Source organism: Patiria miniata, unplaced genomic scaffold (assembly GCF_015706575.1).
Source record: "Patiria miniata isolate m_02_andy unplaced genomic scaffold, ASM1570657v1 HiC_scaffold_3, whole genome shotgun sequence".
NCBI lineage: Eukaryota > Metazoa > Echinodermata > Asteroidea > Valvatida > Asterinidae > Patiria > Patiria miniata.
The window spans coordinates 22,785,444-22,799,327 of record NW_024037069.1 but is presented as its reverse complement, the minus strand read 5'-3'; the positions used below and the strand labels follow the sequence as shown (position 1 = coordinate 22,799,327).

Below are 13,884 nucleotides of genomic sequence, written 5' to 3'. Positions count from 1 at the left end.
GCACTCACAGTTAGCATATTTCACGAGATAACAAGCAAGGAATTTCGGCTCAACCTCGACTCCATGGGCGCGTGTGCGTTCCTTCACTAACCCCTGGCCGTGATGAACACGTAAACAATGCTGACCGGCTATTTAGAGAGTACTGCGCGCATTTCGAAGATTGCACGCCCACAATGCGCTCGCTTGCTTTGCATGTCACGTCACATACAAATACTCGCGATGACTGTACGATATGGATTATGGCAGCCTCATTTTTCGCTAAAAAAAACCCTGTTTCTTCGGTTGTAAAGGGATGAAAGGGGTACGTACAGGTACATAAAATCTTTGCTAAATAACAAAACGTCCAAACCTTATGTTTGAAAGGATTGGTTCTTCAAAACCACAACCTTAAACATTTTAAAGATGGTGCGGCACGTAAAATGGATAAACTGCAGCCTAATTATAATGTGCCATATTTTGACACATGTCATGCATGTAAATGAGACAAATCCAGGGGTTGAGATCGCGCAAGGCATGATGGGAAACAACATGGCGCAGCAAGATCTCGTACCCATGGGAATGAGGTTGATTTCGGCTTAACGCAGTTAACGGAATGGTGCTCGTAAGCGCGGAACTCTATGGTTAAGAAAAGCCATGAAATTGGGCACCATTCACAAGCATGAAAGCAACCTACGTTGCATGACACTTTGGCTAGGAACCTGGGTTTTTATTGCGTAGTAACTATTTTGTTCTGTGCTTAACAAATTTATGTAACTAAGATTCTGTACTTACCGGGTACAAGATTACAAAAGTTAACATAGTTAGCACGGATTGGTAATCATAAGCGCGGATTTCTAGAGCCATGAAATTGGGCGTCTGTCACAAGCAATCAACATTTCTATTCATGACACTTTGGCTAGGTACCTGATATTGACCATGTTTATTAAGCAAATATTGTGTTCTGTGCTGAGCATATTTCCGTCTTTAGCAGCTCTGTGAAGGGTGAAACATTTCTGGGCCCAATTACACTGCTCTGCTTACTGCTAGCGAAAAAATCAATACTACATGTATAGGGCTCGCTCAATGACGGCCATCTCTGTAGGAGAACTGCAACTGCGTATTTTACGCAATCAAGCACGAATTATGCAGTGTTAAAATGTTCCAAAAACACGCGCTTGTTGCTCGAAATGTGTTCGAAATACGACGCAGCTGATGCGCGTTATGCAAGTTGATGCTCAAAATGCCTATCTTGAAATGCATGTGGAAGGTCTGTATAAGAAATGACGTCATTTGAGCGAGATCTATACTGTCGCAGAACATTTTGAGCTTACGGCTTGCATACATCATGGGTTAGCAAGCAATTTTGGCTTGTGAGCATGCGTACGTCCCCTGGCTAAGGATTTTGCGCTTACAGGGTTAACACTGTTATAGAGCCGTTCACAGATTGTCGACCGTCAGCGCAGAATTCGGGGAAATTGGCAGCGCCATGAAACTGGGCCGTTTGATTCGCTAATCTCTGGCTAGAGATGTTAACCTATTTGGCGAATCCTATTTCCCCTGCCAGTCACCCTGCTGTGTCAAACTCATTAGGGGGATCAAAGCGTCCCCCGAAAATTGGAATGCGTTGTTAAGTTGCAGGGGGCATGTCTGAGCCGGCTTGAGTTATCAAATTTGTCATAATCATGTCAAGCCTTCGGTAAAATTCAATGACGTGGCATGGGGAGATAGATGAGATGGCTTAATAAAGTCTTGCTGCAAATTACAGAGAGAGAGAGAGAGCAAAAAAAAGGGGAAACTTTGGAGCTGAAACTTTTCATTTTGATATCCGGACACTAAGTTTAAAGGAATGTACAACATTTGCTTTTGCTGCAATTTTCAGAAAACAATGGACTTGGAGGATTAGCTTGACATAGCAAATATTGTTAAACTGACTTGTTTCATGTTTTGGGCTTGTAGATGCTGGAAAAACCAAGAAAACCAACCATGTTCTTGTAGTCTGGTTCCCTGGCCCCACTTAAGATGAAACGGATCAATTTATAGACTTTGGGGAATTTTTAGGTCAAAGAATCAGTCTAGCTGGCTTGTACCCCTTCACAGGTGTGCAATCAATTGCAAAGAAAATGCGATATGAAAAATTAGGTACAGTTTTTGAAAAAAGCCAGTTTTTTTCCAATGCTGGTCGAGCGTTTGAAAAATACACTTAGTTCTTGAAAATGTCAGCACACCAGGAGCCACGATTTTACAGGATGCTTTAGACTGTCATTCCCTAACAATTCAATAAGGTATTCCGTGATAATTTGATTATTTTGTGTTTTTATGTTTGCAAATGTTGCATCTTCCCTTTAAAAAGAAATTGTAAATTTGAAACATAACTCTAAGTACTGTGCTAAAATCTGCATGAAAGAAATGTATTTTTCTATTTCAACGTACACATATTTGTTTATATATACATGTAGTTGGGTTTTTTTTCTAATTCATCATTTTTTACAATTCTGCCTATCCCAAGGTCCAACAGCCTCAAGATCTGTGGCTGCCAGCCCCCACAGGAACGGACAGTGACATTGTTTTGCGGGACAAGTTCCCAATGTCTCATATTTCCACACTATACATCCATGGAGTTTTTGACTGGCAAATGCTACAAGGCAGCACAATCTTTTACACCTGTTCCACATTGTCGTATCTGGCAGGGTTAGGGCTATTCTTGGTTCTATTGGCTAGGACTCCATGTAACTCACAGACAACATCTAGAAACAGGCAAGAAAGCAGGCCAGAATTCCCACAGAAATCTGAAAGTAAAATTCCATGACTTTTCCCATGACTTTACCACGACAGGAAAAAAATGCTTTCCATCACCAACTCCTGCACCGTTTTAGCATCTTAGGAGCCTTTTGATATTTTTTTTTTAACAATACACTAGCCAGCTCATCATGTTGAGGCAAGGGACGTCTGTGGCTTCCAGTTTGACACAAGACCAGTAGAATGAAAGCTGGAAGACTGCCATAGCCAGATGTTATGCATCATCACCTATGGGTTGCGCAGGATTCCTTGACATGTTTCCTAGGGAAATCAACTTGCCATGATTTCATGTAAATTGACAAATTTCCGTGATTTTCCACGATAGCTTTAAATTCCAGGATTTCCTGGATTTTCCAACATTGTGAAAAACACTGGCAGGCAACAAAAAAAATAGGCAACAAAAAAAATAGGCAAAACAAAAAATGGACAAAAACTTTCATTTGCACTTACCAAGATTTCCGGATGCTCCTTGAGATGCGTTGTTGGCCTGTTGGGCATCTTGCGAAGGAGACAGATACGGTGAGGTGGGAGGAGTATCCGTGACCTCTGACCCGGGGTCAGGTGAGCTGACCTCATCCAGGCCTTGGTCTGCGTTCAGAGCTGCATTGCGGAGGATTTTTACCACCTCATCATTCTGGTTGGAACAATAGTTAATAGTTGATTAAAATAGATTTAAAAAACTATCAAGGGATTATTGAATGACTCCATACAACTGTTGACATGTAACCTTATAATTTAGGATTGCCCAATCCAAATCATACTCGAGGTGACATGGCTACCATCAATGAATAAATAAATTTGTACAAACTGACAAAATTATTACGATCTTATTAGATTTTACCACTCAAAAGACTTCAACTCCTAAAAAATGCATTTAAAGCCCTGTCCGCACTGGACTTTTTTTGGTAAAACTTACCGAGACTATGGGTACTTTTCCCATTTTAAGTCCAGTGCAGACAGCCTAGGACGTTTTCCTCTCAGTTACTTTTCCCGAGTCCAGCGGTTACTTCTACTGGCCAACTGATGCCCAGGAAAACTGACCGGGCGCCCAGGAAAACTGACCAGGTCACTTTTCCCGAGACGATATGTCCAGTGCGGACAGTGTGAGTCGGTAAAAGCGGCTCGGGAAAGCGTACATCCGGCTCGAGCGCGAGTATCATGCATACAGAGACCGCACGATCCCACACGTGCTGTGGCCGAACATTTTGTGGAAACACGTATGCTGCGGTGTGTCAAGTCCGAGCGGTAAAATCTCGTTATAAATATATTTTAACGGAAAATACATTCACAGAAAAGATCAAGATCACGTTCTGGGAACTACTTTGCAGTTTTTCTTTTTCCCCTACGATGTTTGTTTGGTATTTTCTACGATCCAAATTCGTCCTGTTACGCCATGTAGTCTGCATGGCACCGTATGTAGGCTGCAGTCACTGGTTCAGGTCCTACATCATAGCTTTGATTCTGTTAGCATGCGATGGGAACCAGCGATTACCGATGGAACTGCTGCCGCACTGAACATCGTACAGCGGCATGGCTTTGATGCGATGTCGTCCATCAGAAATGCGTCAGAAATATTTCGTCAAGATTTATCGTGTCAAGATGAAATAATATCGTGCATAATGGCTTGTGTAATATCCACAAGTGCGTATTGGGGGCTGAAAAAATGTGATCGGCATTTTATTTCCTGCTTGAGTCATTATACTGACAGCTCGGTCACTTCTACCACGCCGTCTGGGTAAAATTTCCCGTGTTGAAAGTCCAAGTGCGGACAGTGGTCACATTTGACCATTTTTCATGTTACCATCGTCTCGGTAAAACCTCCAAAAAAAATAGTCCAGTGCGGACACGGCTTTAGCCTTTCAGTGACCACACTTTTCTCAGTGTAAAATGGTTTATGTCCAAAGCATTTCCAAAATGTGGATAATTCTGGGACTTTCTGAAATTTTCTGTTTCTTTAAAATGCTCTACCAAAAACTTTGCACACAAAATGTCCTTTCCGTTGTTTACCATTAGCGCACAAGACTTCCTGGCACACCCCTGTCTAGTCTATGCATGCCAGAGTGATGTTAGAGCACCCCCACACAGAAACATACATATATGCATACACATTAATACATAACCTTCATTCATAGATATTGGCCTGGGTCCTTCTATAAATTTAGGATGCACAGTTTGACATTTTGTCCTGTCCCTGTTAACTTGGCACTTTGTAATTTGCCATTCAAGTATCATTAAGAATGACTTCAAATTACTCATTTAGTTGTTGAGCAGGTAGTTTGCTACTCTTGGAGGACGACTGCATTAAAGAGTGCATCAGTCGGTCAGATATAACAGGGACAGGAAAAATGTGTATTCTCGTTTAATGTAATATTTAATATTTGCAAACATCAAAAGCAAATCTATGGAATTGCTATGAAATACATGAACATGTACATGTACCTTATTTGACTGTATGTGAATAATAGTCTGAAGTATCCTGTGAGAAATCATGGCACCTGGTGTGCTGTCATTTTCACGAAAAGTGGACTTTTTCAATTTCCAATGATCGTTTGGGGAAAAAAAACTGCCTTCTTTTCAAATACTGTCCCCAGTTTGCAAAATTTAGTTATTCCACATTATTATATTTTTTTTTGCAATCAGTTACACATCTGTGAACGGGTGCAAGCCACATAGACTGGTTCCCTGACCTGACAATCCCCTGACATCTACAAATTGCTGTTTCATCTGAAGGCGGGTCAGGGAACCACACTACAAGAACAGCAGTTTTGTCTTGGTTATTCTGGCGTCTATGAACACAAAACTGGTTAGTTTAATAATATTTGCTATAAAATACTAAACCCCAAAATCCATCCATTTCTGAAAATTACAGCCAAAAAACCCCAAACGTTGTATATTACCTTTACCCCTATCCCTATGAGATTCTTGAAATCCACACAAAGATACTGTGGTATTCTGAAGGATTAAGGAAGATCAAGCCAAGCCAATAGTACTTAACATGGGGCTTGATTCCCCGTAAAAAAAAGTACAAAGTATGTGCCATAGCTTTTCTTCACAAGAAGTGGATTTTAGTAAACATACACAAAGATATTATGGGTTGATATTATACAAATATTGACTGACCCAGAGTGAAATGGGAGGAATATTATCGCTCGGTAAAATCTGGACTTTTCCATTTCACGTGGCGAAGTGAACTGAACTGGAAAAGTCCAGATTTTACCGAGCGATAATATTCCTTCCATTACACAATTTAAAGCCACTCAATACTTGTTTTATATCATTGACAGATAGATCCTTGTCATTTGAAATTTTAATTTAATACAAATTTTAATATATTTTAATTTAATACATAATTGCTGGAAAATGAATTTCTCTCTTCTAAACCACCCCTTCACGAAAATGCTTGAACCCAACGCTGCACACTGGCTCTTTGGAACAATACGCGCTATGCTGAACGTGCACATCAGCATGCATTTGCACACACATACCGCATTATGGAACAAGAATGATCGTAACTGTTCAATAGTATTTCCCATTCCCCATGGGCGAATGGGACTTTTTGAGCCCCGGCGTGAATGGGAGCAATAACGCATGACACGTGATGTGAGTTCCACCAATCAAATGACAAGGATCTGTATGTCGGTTACATAACATGTATAAAGATCGTTTGCACTACAGCCATGTTTGAGGTGTGTGCTTTTGTTCAGCATGGATATGCATGAGTTGACCTCTTGTGTATTCATTGTTAGTGAATTAACATAACATAGCACACATTAAAGATGGCAGCTGAATGCAATGTCTCTATGCATACCTGTGTGAGTTGGATGGGCATCAGCTGGGCCTTGTTCCGTGTGAACGGGTTGGCGTGGCCTTCTTCTATCAGCAGCCTGACGGCCTGGCCAAAGTTCCATCGGGCTGCTTCGTGTAGGGGTGTGTTGCCGCGATGATTGGTTTGGTTCACGTTAGCACCATGCTACAGATGATAGAATCAGTGCCATTATGAAATGTGCCCCTCAAGCACAAAACAAACTACTTTGACCACTTTTTGACAACTGGGATTCTGGGCTCATTGAAAAGGACATTGAATAAGTTTTCCAATGATGTATAGAATACGGGAATCCGACAAAATCTGACAGAGTTGTAGGTATTTTTTTCAGTTCCAAATTTTCATCAATATTCCATGTATATAGGCTGTATTATAGGCTGTATCTCAAAATACAGCTTGTCTTGAAGATAACATGAACAAGTAATATGTAAAACACTGCTGTCATTAAAGGACACTGCCTTGACAGCGACATTCCTCTTTTTTCACAGGTATGTGATAATTTTGAAAGTGTGATCAAACTGCAAGCATACATCGCTCGACTGGTTCCAGCACCCCTTCCAGAGGGAAATTCCGGACTTTAAAAAAATGGTTTCTTACTTTGATCAAGAATTTTGCTGGTTTGACGTGACCATTCAGACAGCAGTAATGTAGAGGTGTGTTGCCTCTGGCATCCTTCACATTGCACTTGGCACCGTGCTGCAGGAGCTGGATCACAATCTGCAGTCAAAATGGACACACACAGAGTCAGGTAATCCCACTTCTGCAACCGGTGCACAGATCTTTTCTATCACTACTGGAAGGTGAAGGTTTAACTGTGACATTGGCAAACTTGTGTTCAAGATGGAGATTTTTGCTCTGCTTGTTTCTGCATTTTTAGGTGCCTATCAACATTAAAGTAGTCTGTCACGAGCCAAATATCTCGTCAGCATTTACCTCGGTTTCCTTGGCATGAAACCACTGAGGCAAGAGAGAGAGGCAAGTGGGGGTAAGGTGGCTTGCCCAAGGACACAACACATGACCAGCAGGTCAGATTCAAACCCCTGATCCTCTCATCATGAGTCACAAACCCTAACCACTAGGCCACACACACGGACAGCATTACAGCTGTTCAAATTTCAGATTTGATCAGGAGTAAGTCTCGCCAGATGGGTGTTGCTACAAATGTGTTTAATAAGATCCACCATAAAGTAAATAAGAACCTGTGAGGGTGTACAATGTAGACGGTTATTGTGTTTGGATAAACTCCACTGGCAAAATGGCAGAATCATATACATAGCTTGGTGGAAAATATCCGTGCCTGGAAGGCAGCATTCATGTAGACATATTTTGCTGCACTTCTTTTCCAGGTTTCACGTGCTGATCAGCTCAAAAACAATTGTGTTTAACAAAGTCTGATTGCTTGTGAACTGCATCTCAGCTAATTACGGCTCAGTATGAAAATGTTTGTGGGCCTCGTTTGTGACCCGTCACTACACAAAATGAGCCTAATTTCAGACTCATTTTATTATAAGATGGAATTTTGCGTCGGGGTGATATAAATCAAATTAGGTTTTTGCCCTTCTTATAATAGTTTATGCGGTACCCGCTGCTATGTATATCGGATTCGAACCAGCCAACCAATCCCGTTAGCTCGGTGGTCGAGTGGTAAGACATCTGCACTAGAAAGCAGGAGGTCGTGGGTTCAAGTCTCACCCGAGTGATTTTTTCCAACTTTCACTGTTGAGTATACAGTGTTTAAACGTCGGTGAAGGGCAAAAACCTAATTTGAAAGATACATTTTGAATATGCAAAACAGGAGCTTTCTAATGATATGGACATATGGGGATACTGAGTTCGGTGTCGGATATATAGACCACCAACTACAGTGAAGTTGTAAGAGTAAGTTTTGAGAAAATTTAAAAAATTCCGCTGAGGTATTACAGTGAATAAACTATCGCCTAATTAAATGGCATGAAGGTAAGTTTTAACGATGTTTGATAGAACAAAATCAATAAGGAAAGGTAGAACAGGACTTTACAGATTGAGGTTCACTGGAAAAAAAGAAAGAACGAAGACCTACACATTTTGGCTTAGCCCCACTGTACTGCAAAATGGCAATTTATGACTTAACACTTCCATCTTATAATGACTTAACACTTGTTTCGTGGTGACAGTTAAAGAGGTTGTGGAATGCTCGAAGACATTTCCGTCATTTTTCGGGTATATGTAGCCTAAGGTGTGATGAAATAATAAGAGCTTTTTTTCAGGTCCTGTTTCGACCCGAACGAGCAATTTGTGTAAAAGTCGTCGTTGGGGGCAGCAAACAAAACATAGAAAAAACGTGACGTAATAAACAGGACTCCCTATGCAGCGTAGTATAAACGAGTCCTGTTTATTACGTCACGATTTTTCTGATTTTACGAAGAACCCGACGACTGTTGATTGCAATTATGCGCTCGCCGACCAACAAATTACTTGATGAATTTCAGTTTTATAAACATATAAACGCACATTACAAAAGAATGGGAGTTTGTCATTATGATATATATGGGTCTACTCTACAATAAAAAAATATAAAAAACAAAATGACTTTCAGCATTCCACAACCTCTTTAATATCTGTGCTCAATCCAGGCATGCAACTGGGAATTTAGGTAAAAACAAGGAAATTGTAAACCACACAAGACTCTGTACAGTGTTTTTCAATTTGTAATGGCATTCATGAGGAGTACAAAAAGAGGAAATCAGCGGATCCGAGGAAAAGTTGCATTCCTGTCATTAGCATCTCTAAGGAATTGGCTCCCGTTCAAATCAAGCCACTTTTTTTGTGGGGGGGGGATTGATGTGCGCTTGTCTTACCAATGGGTGGTTGTACTGACATGCCAGGTGCAACGGCGTGCACTGCTGGCTGCCGCCGCCCCGGCTATTGATGTTACTCCCTCTGCGCAGGAAGAGCGCCACCATGGAATCGTGCCCGTGTACAGCCGCTACGTGGACGGGGGAGAAACCTTCAGCGTTACAGGAGTTGACACTGAGACCGGACGAGGAAACGAGAGTTCTCTGAGGAGAAACAAAATAAGTCACTACTGTCATTCCCTGTGGATATTTTGGAAAAAAATTAATTACTCTTAAATACAGGTCAGGTTGTTTGTGGTACAATTTGAAAATCTTGCACAACATTCAAACAAGCGCGGCAAGTGCATAATGAGCTCTGGCCCGGTTCCGGAATGTCTCACTTCATATGCAATATAGTCGCGCATTTGCATTGATCGAAGCAAAGGGGTGTGTTTCGAAAACTTTCGTCAAGGGTGCATTTACTGACGACGGCATTGCATTTGGTCAATTTTTGGTCAATTGGTAGTTATATTTTATGGGAAACTAAAGGGCCTGTTTTCGGTCAATTTTCTGGGGACAGACCAACCGACCGACCAACTGACCGACCGACCATGAAGTGACATGTAGTAGCTCCTGCCAGAGCTTAAAAATACAAAACGCAATCATTGCACACATTCTGTGGGAGCTTTACTAAAAATCTATACTTTGTTTTCTTTTAAAGCCTTGATACTGCAGCTAAATTAAAACAAATAATTATTTTCTGGGAAGAACTGCTCATTTAACAGTCGCTCAGTGTTGGCTGATTTTAATCCCCCTCTTCACTTTGCACTGGGAGAAAGTCAAAATCAGCCTTTAGCTTTAATACCACTTCTCCTAAAACCATTTATTTTGTTTAAATATTAGGGTTGGACTGAATATACCAAATTTCCCAATATTCACTTACCAACCCAATATCCAATAGCACATTTACGATTTGAAAATTCTAAAAAAACAAAGGGATTGGTCTCGTGAAGATGAAGAAAAATGGCCATATAATCATATAAGTTTCATTATTTCTCAATTATAAAATATATAATTATATTTCTCAATTGCCACAGTTTTGTCCACATTCACTTAAAGCTGGCCTCAGGTCAACCTGCGATATGCTTGCGCTACGAGAGAACAATCTGCTTCAAATAGAAAAGTAATGCTAATAAAATAAAATATAATAAAAAGTAATGGGTCACAAAACTAAGAAATTGTGTAATTTTCGAGAAACAAGGGGCATCCCGACACAAAAAAAATCGCAACCATGCTCATGTCTTCATCACGCAATGACGATTCTAGCATATACAGCCATGTGACTTCTTTAACAAAGGCTGTTAAAGCGTGTTGATAACAATCAAACGAGCTTCCACAGCTATATCTGTTCAATAAACCGTTTGTGCCGCACGTTTTTGCCGTAGCTTGATCTTGAAAAGTTAATCGCCGACTGTTGTGTTGTCGCAATGTCGACCTGATGAGGGCGGCTTTAATACAAGCATGAATTGAGAGCTTCAATGACACTCTCATTTGCATCCAGAAAATCTTTCAAATATCAGCTCGTCACCTACATAGCAAAAAAAGTACCCATTCACACATGATGTTCTTAATACTTTTATTACGCTCATTGTTGCATGCAAATTCCAATTGATGACTCACTTGATTCCTGTTCGGCGCACAAAATTTAGCCTGGTGCATGTCAAACTTGATCAGTTTGTTTTGAATATTCCAATAATTGATCTGATCTAATTTCAAATAATCGAATACTCAATTATTCGACAATGCTCGGCACTACATTGTATTGCTGTAAGCTCGACTGCGGCGCCGCCGGTTACCTTTTGCAGGGTGGCGCATTTACTGCACTGGCAGAGAGGATGGCAGAGCTTGGCATCTAATGAAACCTCTTCATCATCGTCACTCTCGTCAGTATCGCTCAGCCAGCCCAGCTGGTATTTGACCATCAGCAGGTCCCCGTCTGCAACTGACCTGAGTAACTTCTCAACCTAAGACAGAAAAAAGTTTTAAATACAGTCAGTACGCTTTCCATCTAAGGCCAAAAAAAAAATAAGTCGGTCTCTGGTCAGCGCGCGCCGCAATTTTAATCATGCGCGTCAATCTTTTTTTTTCCCAAAATGTTCCGCGATAGCTCCAACAGCGCCCTCTATTGCCGCACCTCCTCAATTTTTTTTTACCAAAGAGCACCAAGGAATGGGAAATTGCACCAAGGCAAATGATCGAGAGCACCAAGGCAAATTATGGCGGACACCAATGTACATGAGGACACCAAAAAAGCAAAATAGTACCCCACCTTGTCTGTACAATCCAAGCTTGAAAAAAAAAAAGCCGCGTCGCCGCGTCAATTCCGGAACTTTGGTCTGACCAGAGACCAAATTTTTTTTTTTTTGGCCTAACAAGAAAAATTTAGACCGCGAATAAACTGCGAAAGCTGTTCTTATTTTTTTTTCTACTATTATAAGAAATGTTTGGCATAAAAGTTTTGTTTTTCTACTTGGTTGACGGTGTTGCTTACCATTTTGCTATAGGGCGAGGAACTTCTTCTTGATCGCTGTCTAGCTCGGCTGGCAGTCTTGGCAAAACTTGTCGTGAAGGAATCTGTGTTGTCAGGTGGGCTGAAAGAAGATGCTATAGGGGGACTCGAGGACTGTAAGAGAGACAGTAGCAACAATACAGCAATACTCTCCCGATTGGGTCCTTAGTCATATCAGGCATCTCCAGATTGAGCCATAAAACAATACAGATTGGGTCCTCAATGCTATGAGGCATTTTCAAATTGAGCCATACAGCAATACTCTCCCAATTAGTTCCTCCATGCTATGGGGCATCTCCAGATTGAGCCATATAACAATATAGCAATACTCTTCCAAATTGTCCTCTATGCTATGGGGCATCTCCAAATTGAGTCATATAAAATAATACAGCAATACTCTCCCGATTGGGTCCTCAATGCTATGGGGCATCTCCCGATTGAGCCATATAAAATAATACAGCAATACTCTCCCGATTGGGTCCTCAATGCTATGGGGCATCTCCCGATTGAGTCATATAACAAATACAGCAATACTCTCCCGATTGGTCCTCTATGCTATGGGGCATCTTCAGACAGAATAATATAACAATGCAGCAATACTCTCCCAATTGGTCCTCAATGCTAGAGGGAATACTTTAGCTTTAGTCACATTTGTTGTCATTTACCTATTCACTCTGACCAAGCACTGGCCAATCAGATTACGTTTGTGTTAGAGTGGGCAAATAGATCCCACTGTTCAAAAGCAGAAGAGATGTTTATCAGTGGTTTTTCAAAACTTCGACTTCGTCTCAACAGAGAAGAAACTTGGTTGCAAAATTTGTGGTGACACTGCAAACATCTACTGCTTCTTAAATCCATCAGGGTTAAAGAAAAATGACTGCGCAACTTTTCTTCTAAATGTTTAATTGAATGAACTTGAAACTTTGAACATATATCAACCCTGATCCCAAAGTGTGCATATTACTCAGACGTAATGATGATGTCATCAAACTCCCGTTACCTGAATGTAATTGTCCTTTCCATCTGAGTTGTGGTTAGCGGCTTCTTGGAGGCTTCTACTGACATTGACGTTGTAGGAGCACATGATGGGTGTTTCCTTTCGTCTGTTGCGGGCTTCAACTGATGCTCCATGCTCCAGGAGAATCTGGACTAAGCTTTCTGTGGCAAAAAGAATTTGATTTCAGAAATGTCAAAGTGGCTACAAATTTAGAGTGTGACATGCAGTAACTGGGGCATGTGTAAATCATCATGATTGTCTACTTCATTTTAATTCTAAGTCTCAATAGTAGACCCTTAAGGCTCCCTTTAATTTGGCTTAATATCATTTTTATTGTAATGTTCTGAGCAATCACGACTAGGCTAGCGTAGTTGAGCTGACCCCGGTTCATACTTCATGCCAAGTGAAATTTACGACATGAAACCTCCGCTGCGAAATTCACCAGAGTTGAAAAGTGTTCAACTTTTGCAAATTTGCAGCACGCAAACTTGTCTTGAAATCACAAATTCATGTTAGCTTTCACGCTGTGTATGAACCGGCCTTAAGTCAGTCACAGAACAATAGGCTGGTCCTTCAGGTTCGGGAAAAAACGTCAACGGCTGGAAACCCCCACAATGCAACTTACCGTATCCCCATCGTGTTGTGAGATGTAGCGGTGTATCACCTTGGCAATTTGCGGCATTGACATCCACGGCATGATTGCTGTACGTCATAGCTTTCACGCACTGGGTGTCAATTACAAAATCAATACTGATATCAATGGATGTGATCAAAATTTTGCGGCTTTGCAGGTTTTTTCAAACAAATCATCCTCATCAACATTTATGCTAGGAAACATCCCCATTCTGCCAAAATGTATCACTATGCAATAAAATTACATTGTTTATTTATAAGCATCAAAAAATTG

General features: G+C 40.9%; 1 protein-coding gene across 1 annotated transcript in view; it reads right to left on the bottom strand.

Moving 5' to 3' along the window:
• Positions 1–13,884, bottom strand: part of LOC119737690 (ankyrin repeat domain-containing protein 27-like) — a 46,376-nt gene that overhangs the window by 19,213 nt on the left and 13,279 nt on the right. Inside the window, exons 15-22 of the mRNA XM_038212226.1 lie at positions 13,603–13,702; positions 12,981–13,138; positions 11,963–12,094; positions 11,268–11,435; positions 9,436–9,636; positions 7,196–7,315; positions 6,584–6,745; positions 3,226–3,409 (exon numbers count right to left, since the gene is read on the bottom strand). Coding sequence (XP_038068154.1) covers positions 3,226–3,409; positions 6,584–6,745; positions 7,196–7,315; positions 9,436–9,636; positions 11,268–11,435; positions 11,963–12,094; positions 12,981–13,138; positions 13,603–13,702 — 1,225 coding nt within the window. The remainder of the gene's footprint in view (positions 1–3,225; positions 3,410–6,583; positions 6,746–7,195; positions 7,316–9,435; positions 9,637–11,267; positions 11,436–11,962; positions 12,095–12,980; positions 13,139–13,602; positions 13,703–13,884) is intronic.